Source organism: Primulina tabacum, chromosome 1, assembly GCF_025594145.1.
Source record: "Primulina tabacum isolate GXHZ01 chromosome 1, ASM2559414v2, whole genome shotgun sequence".
Classification (NCBI taxonomy): domain Eukaryota; kingdom Viridiplantae; phylum Streptophyta; class Magnoliopsida; order Lamiales; family Gesneriaceae; genus Primulina; species Primulina tabacum.
The window spans coordinates 12,022,109-12,042,170 of NC_134550.1; the positions used below are offsets into that span (position 1 = coordinate 12,022,109).

Consider the following 20,062-nt stretch of genomic DNA (forward strand, 5'->3'; position numbering starts at 1 on the left):
TAAGTTATAGTAAAATGTAACTTTGAGCACAAGTGTCGATCCCACGAGTAGTGTGTATAAAAATGTATATCAGTTCTTCTAATTAAAATAGTCTCAACTTTATTTAGAATAATCAATTAAAAGGTTGGTTTGTTTAATCAAATTAATTGAAAACAAATGATTAATCTAATCACCGAATTGAGAACTAACAATGAGAGAAAATAGCTAGAGAAATGATTTCACCAAGTTTCCACGACAATTATTCTCAGTTAAATTATATTCCTGAATTTCCAATTATTTAATGGCTAAGAACATTTAATTATTTTATTCCCCCTTTCCCAAGTGACAAATAAATTGTACCAATCAAACTTCGATTCTAATATTCCTAATTAAAGTCCAAGTTTCATTGATATATGCAAACAATGTTCTTACCTAAGCCTCGCTAAAGTTATACGCCTTCCGAACGCTATAAACATTCAACGATGTGTTTTTAATAATCTATAATCATAGTCCCTCTCCCGAGTTATAGAATTAATCAAACAACACACAATTTATGGCCAATAAATTGCAGTGAAATAAACACAGATAACACAATTAAAATATACGAATGGAATTCAATCATATAAAATAACCACGTCAAATTTTCGTATCCACAAAGCTACATCATTCTCTAGACTGCAGAATTAGTTCATCACGAAATCCAAGCAAAAACAAGACATGTTCAACGTTTTAGACGTCGCAACACAGTAAAATAAAGAAGCGGAAGAAGAGATGACAAATCAGAAGTAGCGTCTCCGTCCCCGGATTCGTTGTTCTTCGTCTTCGTGATCTCTCTTCGTCCGTCTTTCCAGTTGTGCGTGTGTTCTGCGGCTCTCGTGTGTCAATTTCTCTCACAGCGGCTGCCCGTGCGTCTTCTTTCTCCAATGACGGCCCTCTTCTGTTTCTGACATAGCTCGCGGATTTTTATAAGTTTTCTGAACGCCGCGCGCGCGGTTGCGCGTTAAGTTGCGCGGCCGCGCGCATCATTCTGGTCGCTGGTTCTTTTCTGCGCGTGCGCAGGTGCGCGCCTCTCAGGTTTTCTGCTGCTTCCGTATGCGCGGGTGAGCGCGATCTCGCGCGACCGCGCGCCAGGTTCTGGTCACTTGCCTCTATTTGTGCGCGCGCGGTTGCGCGTGAAGTTGAGCGGCTGCGCGCGCACCTCTGTCCGATGGGGTGCTCGCGGCTGTGCAACTTATTGGTCCGCTTTTGCGCACCGCTTTGTTTTCTTGGTCCAATTGGGTTTGTTTTGCCTTTTTACTCCATACCTGAAATGATAATCAAAACAAGCCAAAAACGCATGATTCCATTCGAAACTAACATAATTCAATATGGATTCTTATATAAATTAAGTGCAAATCTTGCACTTATCACTTACACAAAAATTTTTTTTTAGTTAATTCTAATAATATTATGATATGTCAATTTTGATCACATATTTATTGTTGGCGTGCAATAATTGTCTATACTAAGTAAAACGATCGAACCATTACCACAAGTTATAATTTTTGGTAAATAAGCAAGCCATTGGTGCTACATTTATGTACTGATAGAATTTTTGAGTTGTAGGAGCTATACAAATAAAATAATATTGAATTATGAAAATTATTTTGAGATATATTGATAACAAATTGAGATATGTGGCTATCAAAATGTGCTATTTTGAAGTGAATATTTTTTTTTTTGATATGTTTCATCACATCAAATATGTGAGTGTCATCTCAGTGATGATTATAAAGATGAACATGGTTGATAGATAATATCTCAAAATTAATGAAAGTATATTTTATGCTACATTACATATACATAATATAACTAGTCATAATTATGATTTTTACATGCATCCTTTCCCCAATTTTTATGGGGAAGGGGGCTACTTCAAAATTAATTTGACACCAATCAAATTTATTAATATTGTTGTTCTCTCTCGTATCCAATGGTTAGTTTCTGTTTCTTGAGCATTGAGAAACTGGTGTATTATTAGCGCATGAGAAACATCAGTTGAAAAATAGGATTATATCCCCATATTATATATTCATAAACAAATCAAGAGGATACATGACCGAACCATTAAACAAGAAGTCAAGTGGATATTTACATCGAGAGGGTTATGATAATGCCTATATCAATTATGAAAACCCATATTTGATGGATACATCACATATGTGACGTAGATGAGTGGTCATCTTTTATAAGAATTTAGGCAGTTTCTCTAGATTGCTCATAAAATCCCGAAATGGCGCGAGGCCACTGCATCGCCCAAAATCTCATTTTCACTAAAAATTCTGGTTGGATCATATTCTAACAAATTTTTCGATAATTCGTAAGAAACCACTTTACTCATATCAGGAATTCCGGTTAACAAAAATCTAATTTCACCGAACTTCCGTGAATCGACATTGATTTTCCCTACATGTTGGTTCTTAGGTCCAAAGGCGCCATCACTTATGCATTTCTTTTCTCGATTTGTCACAGTAATTTTTATCATCTTTATCAAAATTTTCTTCGAAATATGTGGGGAATTGTGGAAAATTTTACAAAATATTTTATACTTCAAAAAAAAAAGAAATTATTGATTTTAATTTTTAAATTAATGATATTAAATTTTTACATTAATATCTAATTATTACCATTGAATTTTGTATCCATTTTCCATCAATATTATCAATCATTATTATTAATAGTGATCATTAAATCTTTGTTAGTTTTTGTATATATACTATACACATTCTTAAAGAGAAAATAAAGAATCACATCTTCATCAAACACAAAGAAAGACAATTTTTCCTTGAAAGTTTTGTTATGCAATATAGCATTTGTGTATTCTAACCACTTATGTGCTCTAAGTTGAGCTCAATATCTTTCTTTACTTTTTCTATCATTGTGACATAAAATGAGAGTTGTTTATTTCATTCTTGCTCTAAACTGTGCAATTCGCGAGCAAGACGAGATCGTTGTATTCTGGAGAATATTTGTCATAATCTTGTTGTATTGTTGTATTACATACATGAGACAAAAATATTCTTTAGTCTAGTACTTCGACACGTACTAATCTTGTAGGACCGAGCGCTTGTCGCTTTACCAAAAGCTATAGCTAGTAGTAATGGTGCAACTCAAATCTTTTAAACCGCACAGTAGTTCAAGCACCACAGTTCGATCGCTCTACCAAGCAGGGACAATTATTGCACCCAACAATCTCCCTCCCAATAATTGCACTCTTTGCAATCAATGGGAATCGAACTCGTGACCTTGGCTCTGATACCAATTGTAGGACCAAGCGCTTGCCGCTTTACCAAAAGCTATAGCCAGTAGTAATGGTTCAACTCAAATCTTTTAAACTGCACAGCAGCTCAAGCACCACGGTTCGATCGCTCTACCAAGCAGGGACAGTTATTGCACCCAACAAATCTAAATATTTTTTTCTTAAAATTATTTTTTATCCCAACTTATCGACCAAAATTTCTAACCGTGAAACTTAAAAAATGAGTACTTGTATGTTTTCTCGACTTGATGATAATTTTTTCCTATATTATTTTATTATCCAAAATCCAATCTACGAGATATTTTCATCTATTATCCGTATTAAAAGTTTTCAATTATTTATTTATATATGGAAGTTGTGTGGAAATAATTAATATTATATATAAAATTTTGAAAAGTGTGGATGGATGACAATAGTCAATAAAGTAATAATCAAGGATAAGGATAGGAAACGTTACGGCCTACGGGATCTTTATGCGAAAAAATAAGGCAAAACGATCACTTTCAAATTGTTCGCAAATTAAAAAAAAAATACATTATTTCAATAATTTATAAAGGGTAAACGATTTTTTGTTTCATTCATTTATTTAATTTTGGGTTTATGATATATTAAATTGGAAAAATTTTGTACACTAATTTTATATTTTTAGCTATTTTGATCCAATAACTTATGTGACATCTGATACACCAGTAGTTTTTGATAATATAACATTTTCCGGTATCACATGACCAATTGGAACAAAATACTAAAAATTAAAATTTAGTGTACCAAAAGAAAATTTTTAAAAATTAATTGACCAAAACTTAAAATTGAACAAGTTAGTGAAAAAAATTCTATTATAATAATAATATTATTCAAAAAGACGTTATGACCAATAATAAACAATCTCATAAAATCATCCCCAAAAATTCTTCATGTTAACACAAGTTATCAATTATTTATATTTCAATTTATTAAACTCCAAAAAATATTATATATTAATAATTAAACCAAAAAAAAGGATATACAACAATATAAACACACAAGGTTTAGGGACACGAGCTCTATTCGAACTCAAGCTCAATCAAATCAAATTCGAATCGAGTCGGGATCGAGCCGTTCACGAGTAACTCGAATCATATGGACTCTAGGTTTGCACACGACTTTACTACAGTACCAGTATAATAGATAAAGACCTGCGCACGTTTAATATTATTGGGCCGAAGTTAACCATTTTGTGTTCACCCAGGCCCATTTATATTCCCAACCCAGGCCCATTTCTACATCTGAATCAGCACCGGCTTTTGTGCTTTTGTAAGAGAATACGTCATAGTATCCGTTGACCCGTTAAAATTGCAAAGTAATGTGAACACGAAGCTCGATTGCCAGCTGTTTCAAAAAAAAAACAAAAGCTCGATTGCCAGCTCATCAGATATTTCAAAGTGACCTTTGACCCGACCCGACCCGATTGCCCAGATAATAATAATCCCCACGTGCCATCGCTAGCAGATATTCAATTCAATTCCATCCCGTGTTAAACTAGTGGGCATGAGTCGTATATATATCGCTTCCCATTTACTTCCTTTTAAACCTTCTAATTTCAAGAAAGACAATCGAACAGGAGAAATTTGTTGAAATCAGCAGTTAAATGAGCTACCACCGCCAAGTTCCGGAGTTGCTTCCACATCCTCCGCCGCGGCTGACCGGTGAAGAGGAAGCTGCAGTCATGGTGGCAGCCTTGAAGAATGTGATTACCGGGGGTGATAGTTCCGCCGCTAGACCGGTTCAAGATTTCGAGATTCCGCCGTTTTTTGATCGAGGTTCTGGATTTGTTGCTGTTTCCGAAGATATGGAGACTTGCAGGTTCTGCAGGATAAAGGGTTGCTTGGGATGCCATTTCTTCGACGGAGAGAAGAAGGCTGGTTTCAAAAGTGCGGCGGGGAAGAAGAAAGTGGGCGCGAAGAAGAACTACAGGGGTGTCAGGCAGCGGCCTTGGGGGAAGTGGGCGGCGGAGATAAGGGACCCCCGTAAGGCGGCGCGGGTGTGGCTGGGGACGTTCCAGACTGCTGAGGAGGCGGCGCGGGCTTATGATAAGGCGGCGATCGAGTTCCGGGGACCCAGAGCAAAACTGAATTTCCCTTTCGCGGATAACACTTCTGGTTCGGCTTCGACTTCGACTTCCTCCCCCGCGCCACCGGCTGCGCTGCAAGGAAATATAAACTGCCAAGTGATTGAGAATAGGCCTGATCAGAAGGATTTGTGGGAGTTTGGGACGATCGGGGAAGCGGAGATTCAACAATGGATAACGATGATGGATTCTGCTAATGGCGATTCCTCGGATTCTGCTAATGGCGGGAATATTCAAAGCGTGTGATTATATATAAATTGCTAATTATTTTTTTTTTAATATAGAAATTTGAGATGTCAAAAAATCGAATTAAATTTGAAAAAAAAATATATATTAATATAATTTGGTAAATTAAATAATCAAAATTCTGTATAGAACAATTTATACGACCAATTAATTATACTCTAGATAATCAAAATAATATATGGATAGTTTGTTTAATCCGAAACTCCAAAATAATATATAAAAATTTAACCGACCAATTCAAAATATAGTTAATTACAAATGGGTGATACGTGTAAAGTGGCACGTGCTCAAATCCAATGCTTCATTAAATGGGTGCATATTTAGCATGTGCCCTTATTCTATGATTTTCTTTTATTCCTTATTATATAATAATTTGTGGGCTTTACTTGTAAAGGGATACAACAGAGACACCACATATAATTCCTCATCCTTAATATATTATTTAGATTTTAATATAACTAATAAATATATATTAAAAAATCGAACTAATGGGAATCCAATATATTTTAATTAAAGCATAAATTTGTGTGAGACGGTCTCACAGGTCGTATTTTGTGAGACATAACTTTTTATTGTTAATATAAGTAGGGGTATCACAGATAAAAATTCGTGATACCGTCTCACAAGAGACCTACTTTTTAATTAAATTGGCTATATTTTTATTTCATCTCAATTATTTGGTAAATAAGACTAGGGTGTTCATTTAAACCGAATTGAACTGAAAATTCGGTTAATCCGTTCACCCGAAATCATGATCGAAAACTAAAATGGATTGAGCAGTCACAGTTCGATTAAATACAAAAATAGTTTCAGTTTAACCGAATTTTTCATTTTTAAGTTTTTTATTTATTCATATTTAATATTAATAAAAGTAATAACAAAATATTTAAAAAACTAAAAATTATTTAAAAAATGTAAAAAATAAAATAAAATGGTTTTCAGCACAAGTAATCTAGCGAAAAAACCTAAACTGAACCAAAAACTCGAAAACAAAAAACCGAACCGAATGAATGATTCAGTTTAGATTGTTAACCGAACCGTGATCACCCTATACAAGACTATGCAGTGGGGTCAAAAACCCACACTTTTAAAAATTAAGACAAACAAACACGATTTACAGTATATGTCCTACAAATTGCCTGGTTAATGAGGTTAAGGTTTTAGTTTGAATTATGTGACATTTTGACTTAACAATGTTGAATAAGAGAGAACTTCAGGTATAGATATGTTGGCCGACCGTGTCCCGACTGTGTCATTTTGAATCATGCACGGCTTAAAAGATTTTACTTGTAACATGATTATCTAATGTAACTTCCGATAAGAAAATCAATCTATCAATTATTCATGCTGGTTTTTGTTCATCGAGGATTTTCGAAAATTCTTACAAATTTTCCTATTATAGGTCGTCTTGACTTTTTGAATATATATCTGGCTTATTTAATTTTTAAATATTGTCTAATATACAAATTAATATATTTTTCGCGTATGAAAAAAACAAGAAATAATTTTGTTTTATTGAGAGTTGAGATTTAGATGCTGACAAAAATTTGCGTGAGACGGTCTCACGGGTCGTATTTTGTGAGACATATCTCTTATTTGGGTCATCCATGAAAAAATATTACTTTTTATTGTTAATATTGGTAGAGTTGACCCGTCTCACAGATAAAGATTCGTGAGACCGTCTCACAAGAGACCAACTCTTAGATGTTAGACGGACAGCAATATCTTATCACGGCAATATCGTACATGGAGACCCACCCAATAGACGTAAGTCCATAACCACCATGTCCACGATCACCTATGTGTTTGTTGGTCCCACGTGCGAAATTTGAGATAATAAAACCCGAAAATGAAGAATAAACTGGACACCGAGATTTACGTGGGAAACTCCTAAAAATTATTAGGATAAAAACCACGGGCAAGGTGAAAAGAATTCCACAATAATATTTTATGGTGTACAATTCACTCACCGTGTTTCCAAAGAGAACACACACTCTCTTAATACATGATAACAAACACCTCACAAATATTATAGAACTAAGCACTCAAATGCTATAAGATGAGATAAAACTCGAAGAAAGGATAATTTCAGAATGAAGAGGGGAGCTCTATTTATAGAGCCTCCGTCAGTGTGAATATGCGTATTCTTATTTTCAATCAAAGGCAACGCGTTCCACCAATCGAAAATGAACTTTCCCGACTTGCATTTAATGCACACAATTGCCGACAGTGTTCATGAATTTGATTTGAACAAATATTTAGCTACTTGCATTTTAGTAGATCTTGAGTTGGCCATTGGTCCTTCTCATAACCTCATGATACTCCTCGAGAATCAATTACATTTAGTTGGAATACATTGCGTCTTTTCACCATAGCAGTTATCTGCATAGTCGTTTCTATAGCCCCGATCATGGCTACTACTAAAATAAGACTGCGGAACCAAAGTAAATTGTTTCCACATTAGTCCAATTTCATATCTTTTCGACATAAACCGTATATTTCATGATTCCTTGTATCTTGTTTCTAGTGTTTTGTGATTTTCTGCCATGATTTCTTTTCCAGGTTTTTTTGTGAGTGATTCAAATCGAAATTCTCATAAATCTGTTGCGGCTAATAATAACACATTAGAATAGCTCTCTGTGCAAGTATAGAGGAGTAGTTACTGACTCTATGAATGGTGCTGTCTAAGTTTTACCTGCAGAATGAAGGTTTATACATGATCTATTTTATAAGGCTCACTCAACTGTAATTTTGTCTTGCTAGTGATTTAATGATTTTGAAAGCGAAGCTACATTAATAATTTGCATCATCAAATTGTCACCTACTATACTTTCCATATCAAACAATCATCTAATATTTTATTTTAACACTTGTTCCTTTGATCTTTTCCTCCAGAGATGTTCACACTCTGAGTCACAACTTCCAAAGTGCTGCAAGTGTAGTTCGTGCTCCTTTGAGATCGCCGCTTGTATCAGATCATGTTCTTTTGAATATCATCTATGCCGGAGTTAATGCTAGTGAAGTAAGGTTTTTGTCCATGTACCTTGTTTTTTTCAATCATTTGGTCCAAATATTTTAACATGTCTCCCATCAAATTTTGCCATAGATAGAGCTTGTGTAGAGATGAACTGCCATCATCAAAGAGGATTCCGATGTATTCTTTTTACTCTTTATGAAAAAAACTTTCCAAATTGCTTTTCCTTGCTTTCTTACTAGAATCATGAAACTTTAGTTTCTTTATCAGATGCACTTTTTAAGTGGTGAGAGACGTCGATGATGACTAGAAAATGCAAACCTTTGTTGTTTTTGTACCATTCTGGTGGCATATCTCCACAATATTTCAGCAGCGTAGGCAGTGATCATACTTTCTAAATATTAGTTTTAAATTGGTCAGTTTATTAAAAGTACTTGAGAGCTATCATCTGAACTTGTACATCTCGTTTCTGTTGATTATTTGATGGAGATAATGTTTCCATCTATTAAGAAACCTTTCGATCATGTTATGATATTGATGGTGTTGATCTTTGCACTATGAGCATTTCAGTTTATTTATCTCATGAATCTTGAATTGGTTTTGGTTTAGAGTTAACTTTGTATATGAGAGGAATTTTATTCCTTGATATATTTTTCTTTTTTATCCTTAATATTTTGACTTTCTAGACATGAGGATAATCTCGAAATTGATGATATAATCTCGTATAAATTCAATATGTGATATAAGACTATATTTTGATATGATATCATAATATCTTTAAGATATGATATCACAATATCTTTAAGATATTATCCTTGTTTTAAAAAGAGTTTGTTTCCTAATGAAATTGTGTTTCTATGTTAAATAGGACTCAAAGGAGAAGAAACGAAAGCGTGAGAGAGTGACGATACAGAGCAAAAACTTTCGGAGAGACAGAGATGCATTTGTACGAAGAAAATGTTTTCTGATTGAAGCCATCTCGTGATTGATAACTTGTTGCTGTGAAGTGCTGCCAACATCCGAAGACAACACCTAATCACCGTGTTGATTAGTGTGTGGAGTTTTGAAGATTTTTTTCACTTCTCAGTTGATGCATCCTATGTATTTTGGTTATACGGTTTGTTAGAGGTTTAGGATGCAATTTGTTACTCGCCTTAATAAGGGAGTTGTTTTATTCTTTCACTAGTATTGGTTTTTGTAAACTTACAAGTTTTTCTAGTGAATTATTTTGCCCTGAGGCACCGCACAAGTATTTTATACTTGTGCATAATTTACATCTCGTATCTCGTATTATTATCATTATTCCAGCTACGTGTAGGTGTGTTAAAATCATAATTTCCGCTGCATGTTGTCGTGGGTGTTACAACACCTACGCACAACACCTACATTCTGATACACACAACACTCACTCTCAACTCACACACAAAGAGCTTGGCAACGTGTACTTGATGGTTGGAGTCCACCAAAACTCGAGGATGCTGATGGAGACACACGGCTCAAACCTGAAAGTACATGGACTGTCGATGAAGTGCAAACTTCAAACTTTAATTCCAAGGCTCTCAATGCTATATTTTCATCTGTTGACACAAGGATGTTTAATTTAATCTCCACTTGTGTATGCGCCAAAGATGCTTGGGAGATACTCCAGAAGCACTGTGAAGGATCCGCAAGTGTGCGTAAAACTAGGCTAAGGATGGTGACATCAAAGTTCGAAAGTTTGAGAATGGAGGAGAAGGAGTCTATTCTTGAGTATGACTGCCGGTTGAGACAACTCTCAAATGAATCACATGGCCTAGGAGATCCCATACCAAATGAAAGATTGGTGAACAAGGTTCTAAGATCTCTTCCTGAGAGATTCAATGTCAAAGTTTGCGCTATTGAAGAATCTAAAGACACTTCAACGATCAACTTGGATGAACTAATGAGTTCTCTCAGAACTTTTGAGATGAATCTTGATCTACAAAGGAAGGATAAAGGGAAGACAATAGCCTTTGAAGCCTCAACCGAATCGTATGATGAAATCCTTCAAATATCTAAAGAGGTGGATAAGTCTGATTTAGGTGAAGAATCGATCTCTCTGTTTACTAAGAAATTTGGTGATTACTTGAAGACTATGAGAGAAAAGAAGAAAATTGGACAAAAATCTGAACTGCCCAATAACACCACTTTTGCAAAAGCTCAAAAGTTTACTCCTATGAAAGGACAGTTTCGACCAAAAACCGAAGTGCAAATCCAATCTAATGTCAGAAACCTGGACTCGGTGCAATGTAGAGAGTGTTCGGGATATGGACACTATGCCAATGAGTGTGCCAATCGACTTAGGAAAAACAAAGGCATGACTGTCACCCTGAGTGATGAAGAGTCTGATGATGATCAAGGATCAAGTGAATCTGAAAATCACACATCGTTATCTTCTGTGATCAAGGAAAAACGCTCAATGCAAATCAATCCTTTGGGTGTTGCCACAGGTGTTGCAATACCTGGCCGCAACACCTCTTCGAATTCAGTATGTCTTAAATCTACAACCCTTGCGGAGGCAAGTCAGTCTGAAACTCAAGAGGTAGATGATGATGAAGTCACTCTAGAAAGTGTGCAGACGATGTACGAAGAATTATATGAAGACTGGATCAAAAGAACTAAAGGAAATGCAATTCTCTCCAAAGAGAATGCTGAGTTAAAGTCACAAATTTCACGACTTGAAGTAATCTTAAGCAAGAAAGATTTGGAATTATGCAAAGTCAAAGAGGAACTTGGAGAAGCAACTCAGATTCTTGCCAAGATGAATTCAAGTTCATCCAAACTTGATTCACTTTTGATGATTGGACAAAATGACAAAGCTGGACTTGGTTATCCGAACAGTCTGTTCGAAATTGGAGAATCTTCCAATACTGAGAGAAAACCAACTGTTTTTGTCAAAGGAAGTGTTGAAACCTCAAATGCTACACAAACTGAAAAAGGTGCTCCATCTAAAAGGCAAATATCTACCAAGAAGTCCAAATCCAGAAAACGCCACTTTATCTGCCACTATTGTTTTAGACCTGGTCATATCAAACCCTACTGCTTTAAACTGAGAGATGATTACAAGAGATGGGAATCAGAACAGGTGTTGCCACAGGTGTTGTATAACACCCGACGCAACACTGCCAACAGAAAACCGACGGTAAAAAGGGTTTGGGTACCAAAGGCTAAGATTCAATGTTCCGTTATTTATACTTCATTAAAGACTAACATTGCAGGAATATGGTACTTTGACAGTGGCTGTTCGCGCCACATGACAGGTTCTAAAGACCATTTGATTGACTATGTTGAACTGAGTAGTGGTCATGTGACATATGGTGGTGGTGCTAAAGGAAGAATTGCTGGCAAAGGAACCTTGAATGTTGATGGACTGCCTAATCTACACAATGTGCTTTATGTCGAAGGGCTTAACTCAAACTTAATAAGCATAAGTCAACTTTGTGATGACGGTTTGCATGTTAAGTTTGATAAAGACAATTGTGAAGTGTTTGATAATTCTAATACTCGTATTTTGACAGGTACAAGGTCTGCTGATAATTGCTATCAACTTGGAGAAGACTTAGTATGCAATCATTCAAAAGTAAGTGAACTAAACTTGTGACATCAAAAATTGGGTCATGCAAACTTCAAGACATTAAAGAACCTTGGTAAGTACGATGCTGTGAGAGGTATGCCTAATTTATCCTCTGGAATTCCGTATGTTTGTGGTGCATGTCAAAAGGGTAAGCAAACACGTGTTCCCCATCAAGTGTTGCAACACTTTGGGACAACACGGTGTCTTGAACTCTTGCACATGGATCTTATGGGTCCAATGAAGTGGAAAGTCTTGGAAGTAAGAAGTATTCATGCGTTTGTGTGGATGATTTCTCTTGCTTTACTTGGGCAAGATTTCTTAGAGAAAAATCCGATACATTTGATGTTTTCAAGAAATTACATGCTAAGATTACTAATCTACATAATCTGAGGGTTGGTAAGATAAGGACTGACCATGGTAAAGAATTTGAAAACTCACACTTTATATCATTTTGTGAAAAGAGAGGGATAACTCATGAATTTTCGGCCCCTAAGACTCCTCAACAAAATGGAATAGCCGAAAGGAAGAATAGGACAGTGCAAGAAATGGCTAGGGTCATGTTAAGTTCAAAGAATATTTCAAAGAGATTTTGGGCCGAGGCCTTGAACACAGCATGTCATATTTCAAATCGTGTGTACTTAAGGAGTGGTTCTACTATGACATCCTATGAAATCATCATGGGAAAGAGGCCGAACCTTAAGTATTTTCATGTCTTTGGGTGTGTATGTTATGTTTTGAATGACCGAGACCATCTTGCAAAGTTTGACTCTAAAAGTGACAAATGTTTATTCGTTGGTTATTCATCTAATAGTCGTGCCTATCGCGTGTATAATCTGAGAACAAGAACGACTATGGAGTCTATTAACGTTGTTTTTGATGATCTTGCAGATCTAACGGGAAAAACAATCGAGCATGATATTGATGGGCTGCTGAACGAAAGTGAGACACTGCCTAACACAGATGTTGCACCCGGTATTGTAACACCGGAGACAACACCTGCACTGGCAGAATCAAATGATGAACTAGGAAAGTATACTGAGAATGATGACAGTGTAACCAATGAAGAGATTGATATTCCCAGCAAGGTTCAGAAAAATCATCCATCATCTCAGATCATTGGAGAAACATTTGGAGGAATGCAAACAAGAAGAAAGGAGAAGGTAGACTATCGCAAAATGATGGGACTAGTATGCATGACTTCCGTATACTCTCAAGTAAGTCACTCTTGTTTTGTTTCACTCATGGAACCCAAAAATATAAATGAAGCCTTAAAAGATGAATTTTGGGTTGATGCAATGCATGAGGAACTTGAACAATTTGTTAGGAATGATGTGTGGGATTTGGTTCCCAGACCCGATAATGTGAATGTTATTGGAACCAAATGGATCTTTAAAAACAAAACTGATGAATCTGGAATTGTTGTGAGAAATAAAGCTAGGCTAGTGGCTCAAGGGTATACTCAAATTGAAGGAATTGATTTTGATGAAACGTTTGCCCCTGTTGCCCGGATTGAATCGGTTAGACTTTTACTTGCTATTGCATGTCACATGGACATAAAATTATATCAAATGGATGTGAAAAGTGCCTTTTTGAATGGCATCTTGAAAGAAGAAGCTTATGTAAGCCAACCTAAAGGATTTGAAGATTCACACCACCCGAACCATGTCTACAAGTTGAAGAAAGCACTCTATGGACTTAAACAAGCTCCAAGAGCATGGTATGGAAGGCTTACTGAATATCTGCTTGACTTAGGCTTCAAAAGAGGTGAGGTTGATAAAACCCTTTTTATTCAAAAATCGAAGCATGATATTCTTGTGTGTCAAATTTATGTGGATGTCATCATTTTTGGTGCTTCTTCTCAAAAGCATGTTGATGAATTTGTTAAATGCATGTCTACCACATTTGAAATGAGCATGGTAGGAGAATTAAGTTTCTTTCTTGGATTGCAAATTAAACAAATGCATGATGGTATCTTCCTATGTCAATCCAAGTATGCCAAGAATTTGGTGAAGAAATTCTCTACCGAGAACACTAAGCACATGAAAACACCAATGGGGTCGACTGAAAAATTGTCCAAAGACGATGTTGCGGCAGGTGTTGACAACACCCAGTATCGCAGCATCATAGGCAGTCTTCTTTACTTAAGTGCAAGTCGTCCCGACATCATGTTTAGTGTTTGTTTGTGTGCTAGGTACCAGGCTGATCCTAAAGTCACTCATCTAAAAGCTGTCAAAAGAATTTTGAGATATATAGCCGGGACAGTTAACTTAGGTTTGTGGTACACCAAAGAAACAAACACAAATCTAGTGGGGTTTAGTGATGCTGACTGGGCTGGAAATCTAGATGATAGGAAGAGTACCACTGGAGGATGTTTTTATCTAGGTAACAATTTGGTGTCATGGTATAGTAAAAAGCAAAATTGTGTATCTCTGTCTACTGCTGAATCTGAATATGTTGCAGCTGCTAGCTGTTGTTCACAACTTTTGTGGATGAATCAAATGATTAAAGACTATGGTTTCAACAGTGACACCTTAATTATATACTGTGACAATTCAAGTGCAATTGATATTTCAAAAAATCCAGTACAACACTCTCGAACGAAACACATAGACATTAGACATCATTTTATTCGAGATTTGGTTGATAAGGGTACAATTCGAATGGAATTTGTTAGAATTGAGAACCAACTGGCTGATATTTTTACAAAACCATTGGATTTTGAGAGATTTTCCAATCTTAGGAAGTCTCTCAGCTTGTGTGCACAATGATCACTCACGGATGTTGTCCTCGGTGTTACAACACCTGTGGACAACACCCGGCATGCATGTGCATTTTATTTTTAGGATGCTAGACATATTGCATACATCTTGCTTTGTGTGAAGCCTGTACAAGTGTAGGATACTGAATGGCGTGCTCTCAGTTGTGAATCAAACTTTCCATCAATATTCTCCAAAGAATGGTGTGTGCTCAATCTAAGTCATAAAGCTGTTGAGGATGATCGTGTACCACATGATCTTGTCCAATGTAGATAATGACTTAGAAAATTCTTGAGCAATATGGTGAAAAATAGAAAAGAGAATAAAATAGAACAAAAAAATGTTTAGAAGAAAATGGAAAAAGCTACCTAGAGGAGTCCAATGAAGACCGTTCTTCTAGTGTGGGAGCTACCACTTCTAAGTCAAAATACAGATGGAAAAAGCTACCTAGAAGAGTCCTATGAAGACCGTTCTTCTAGAGTGGGAGCTACCATGTCTGAATTAAAAATGTTCAAGAAAGTTTGAGTCCAACTTGTGAGTGTTGCCAAGAGGTGTTGCCAACACCTAAGTACAGACTGATCACAGTTTGATCACATGCGTGTGCATTTCATTTTTGATCATACTTTAGGCATAAATTTAAGTCATTCATACTGTTGTTATGTGAATTCATCATGACCAGTGGGCTATCAGTTTTTAATTCATGAAATATGAAGAAAACCCTAACCGACTTAATTTTGAAATTTCTTGATTTCTAACTGTTTGTGGGGTTAATTCGACGTGGTGTTTTATCCTGCCTGATTTCTTGAAATAATGATGGCACTGTTTCAGAAAGTTACCGTTGGGTGAGAGTAAAAATTGAGTTGAAAAGGTGCTGAAGTTGCGGCTCATCAGAATGTTGCCGTTGGAGGGGTGTGCTTAAATATTTAGGGATAAATAAGGAACAACTTTACGGCTTACTATTTTCCCTCATATTCTAAAATCTCTCCTACCCTAACTATTTGTTTTCTTTTTCGCGCAAAAGTATCTGTGTTCTTCGTAAATTTCTGTCTTCTTCGAACTTCCCTACTTTGCTATTCTCTATTTCGCAGATGGCTGGCTTTGATCCTCAAGACATTAGGAGTGAAATGGCTGCGAGCATGGGCGACAAATCACCTGACACAACACCCACAGCCGCAACCGATGTTGTGGGCATGGAAATTGTGGGTGTACCAGAAGAACCAATCCCGCTGGAAATGATCGCTCCTGGTGAACCTGGGAACGAAATCACTGTCGAGAATCCCCCAAATTTTGAGGCCGTGAATAGAGCCTTTCCCCCTGCTCCTATGCATCGTAAGTCAAAGAGACAAGCAGGGTTCGATCCTGACTTTGTCCCTACCAAGAAACCAAGGGCATCCACCGTCCCATTTATTCTGGACCCTGATTTCTCATCTGGAGACGACTCCAATGATGATGATTTTGAGTTGGTGGCTCGCCCCAAACCAACTGTTGCTGCTAAGGAATCTGGTTCTACTTCTGGTAGTCAAAAGCCAAACCCATTCACGGATTCTCATAAAGCTGCAGAAGAACAATCTCCTGGTGAACCTGAAGATGATGAACAATCTTTGGCAGAGTTTCTTGCTCAGCTCAAAGAAGATAAGGCCGCCCGAAAACAAATGGCTAAGGAGAATGATCCTGACTCAGAAATGATGAAGGAATTCGAGCAAAACCGGCCTGGTGCCTCTGATGACTCCTCCTCATCGTCTGTATCTGACTTTGAATCTGAGGAACAAGGTGATGATGCATATGAGGACATTGACTCTGAATCTAGCGAGTCTTCTGAAGATGATGCTACTGATGTTGCTGCCGGTGTTGGGGTGGATGTTGACAACACCGAGCACAACATTGACTCTGCTGACTATGATGTGAGTAAGTCTTTTTCCCCCAAATTTTATTCTGAGGATGCCTTGGCATTATGGCCGCTGTTTGTTCAGAGAGAGTTGGTTGAGGAGAAAAATATTGATGTCACTGCCTATGGGAAATACAACCTGGTCGAGTTTCTCAAAAACAGAAAGTTGCTATCCACAGTCACCACTGTTATGCCCTACTGTCGCCGTGTGGTGTTAGAATTCTACTGTAATCTTCTGCGCAGTGTTGGACATGAGGAATCGGTGAAGTATGGGAGAGTGTTTGTTCGGGATCATATCTACAAGTTCTCCCCGTCGGTGATCAGTGAATTCTACAACACTCCGGATCTTGAGGAAGCTGACGAGGATCTTGACATACATGCTGTCACCTCTGTGCTCACTGGAGGTGTGATCCAAGTATTCCCCGACTATCCCAAGAAGCTGAGCGCTGCTAATCTCACGTCCTTCTACTCTGCCCTACATAAGACCTCCATTTGGAATTGGACCCCGTCAACAAATTCCACCACTGTGACCAGATCTCAAGCCCTGGTTTTGTTTAATATTGGCACTGGAAGGGCCTTTAATTTTGGGAGGTTGGTGTTCAGGACAGCATTACAATATGCTGAAGGGGACTTCAAGAAGACTAAGCTACCATATCCCTAACTGATCTATGGGATCTTGGAGTCTCAAGGGTTTATTAGGAACATTGATGAAGATCTCTGCCTTGTTAGAGACTCCCTGAAGATTTCTCCTGTGTATTTTAAAGGCAACAGACAGATTGATCTGCCGTGGGTGACTTCCAGTGTTGCTCCGGATGTTGGCAACACTGATGATACAACATCTGAACATGTGCCTGAGACAGCTGAACAGCCACCTACAGATGTTCCTCCTACTGGTTATGTCACACTGTCTATCTCCTACATTCAAGCTCAGATTGCCTATGGTCCGACAACAGATTGAAAATGCCAAGAAAACCATTGAACATTATGAAAATCAAGTGGCTGACTATGAGCTTCTGCTGGGTGAAAGTGTCCATTCTGGACAAAAAGAGAGAGTAGATACAGATATAGCTGGAACCAGTGGAGCAAAAATGGCTGATGATGATGGCAGTAATGAAGGATAATGAGATTTTGAGTTTTTTTTCTCTCTTGATGGTTTTGGTCTCTCTTGATGGTTTTAGAATTCAGGGGGAGTCAACTAAAGTTGGCCGAGTCACTGATTTGCTAACTCAGGGGGAGCTGAGATGTACAACCATTTTTGGGTTGTTTTGTCCAGAAAGGCAAAAAGGGGGAGATTGAAAGAAATTTTATTCCTTGATATATTTTCCTTTTTTATCCTTAATATTTTGCCTTTCTAGACATGAGGATAATCTCGAAATTGATGATATGATCTCGTATAAATTCAATATGTGATATAAGACTATATTTTGATATGACTCGTAATATCTTTAAGATATGATATCATAATATCTTTAAGATATGATATCACAATATCTTTAATATATTATCCTTGTTTTAAAAAGAGTTTGTTTCCTAATGAAATTGTGTTTCTATGTTAAATAGGACTCAAAGGAGAAGAAACGAAAGCGTGAGAGAGTGACGATACAGAGCAAAAACTTTCGGAGAGACAGAGATGCATTTGTACGAAGAAAAGGTTTTCTGATTGAAGCCATCTCGTGATTGATAACTTGTTGCTGTGAAGTGCTGCCAACATCCGAAGACAACACCTAATCACCGTGTTGATTAGTGTGTGGAGTTTTGAAGATTTTTTTCACTTCTCAGTTGATGCATCCTATGTATTTTGGTTATACGGTTTGTTAGAGGTTTAGGATGCAATTTGTTACTCGCCTTAATAAGGGAGTTGTTTTATTCTTTCACTAGTATTGGTTTTTGTAAACTTACAAGTTTTTCTAGTGAATTATTTTGCCCTGAGGCACCGCACAAGTATTTTATACTTGTGCATAATTTACATCTCGTATCTCGTATTATTATCATTATTCCAGCTACGTGTAGGTGTGTTAAAATCATAATTTCCGCTGCATGTTGTCGTGGATGTTACAACACCTACGCACAACACCTACATTCTGATACACACAACACTCACTCTCAACTCACACATACACTGTGGAAACAGAACTTTCAGTATATGTTTAGTTTCACATCTTGTTGTGCCTAAACATGTATGTCGTGGAGGTATCAGGTAATATGCCCATGCACTGAGCACATGTCAGAACCAATCGAATCGCTATCAAATCAATGCTCGAGCTAGCACACCGGCAAATATGGGATACTCGTATGATAGCGTCGGCGAAGCGCCATCAAATCCCAAATCTCATATCCAATCATATGGGGCCACAATTGTCTATGCTTTATGGGTCATATAATACCGGCATAGCGATTGTGTTCACAAACCCCGGAATCCAATCCAATCATATCAAGGTATCCAAGGATCATAGCTCAACGTGCATGTCATGTATCGATGTATGCATAAAATGATGTGTGTTAACAAAACATTTATTTTATACACCGATATCTCAATCTCAATGTCATGTATGCCACATCAATCAACAAATAAGGCATATAGACACATAATCTCATTTCAATCAATCAAATCAATCCGACATATATCATATAATACAGATACCTGTCGTATGTTACCCGGTCGCAACATACCTCAATTCTTCGTTTTCAGTTGATGTAGCCTGAAGATATTGCTATTACACTTTATCTACATCAATAACATACTCATTCCAATCAATAACATACTCCAAAATCATTGATATAAGTTTCAAATATCATTTGAAACTTCAAAAATCCATATCAAATCAAATTCATATCATAATTCAATTCCGACTTCGAATATGAGTTTCTTGTCGGTTATTCTATCACATATCATAAATTCAACTTCAAATACATGCTATTCCAGCACTTTGATATTTAGAGCTGCTGGAACTAGAAGAAAATTACCTCAGTCAGAAGCCCTCGACGCGAAGATCACAAATATATAATTTGTTTCGCGTTTAGACAGCGTTTCGAAGTCGATTTGGAAGAAAGAATTTCGAAATCTCTCGAATTCCCTCGAAGTTATCGTATAAGAAATGAAGAAAGAAAGAACAAAATTCTCATTCTTATCCTCATCTCTCTCGCGCTCGGGCGGTAGAATTCTCGCGCCCGAGCGCGAGACATTCTGCCCCCGGCTTTCACTAGTACCGCGCTCGGGCGGTCACA

The 20,062-nt window shown here is 37.0% G+C and overlaps 1 protein-coding gene across 1 annotated transcript; it reads left to right on the forward strand.

Annotated features, from left to right (window-relative positions):
- The first annotated feature begins 4,831 nt into the window (after positions 1 to 4,831).
- LOC142517964 (ethylene-responsive transcription factor ERF109-like) lies at positions 4,832 to 5,683 on the forward strand. Its single transcript, XM_075620506.1, has one exon. It carries the CDS (start codon positions 4,905 to 4,907, stop codon positions 5,628 to 5,630), a length of 726 nt encoding a protein of 241 aa, XP_075476621.1. The 5' UTR covers positions 4,832 to 4,904; the 3' UTR covers positions 5,631 to 5,683.
- Positions 5,684 to 20,062: the final 14,379 nt, after the last annotated feature.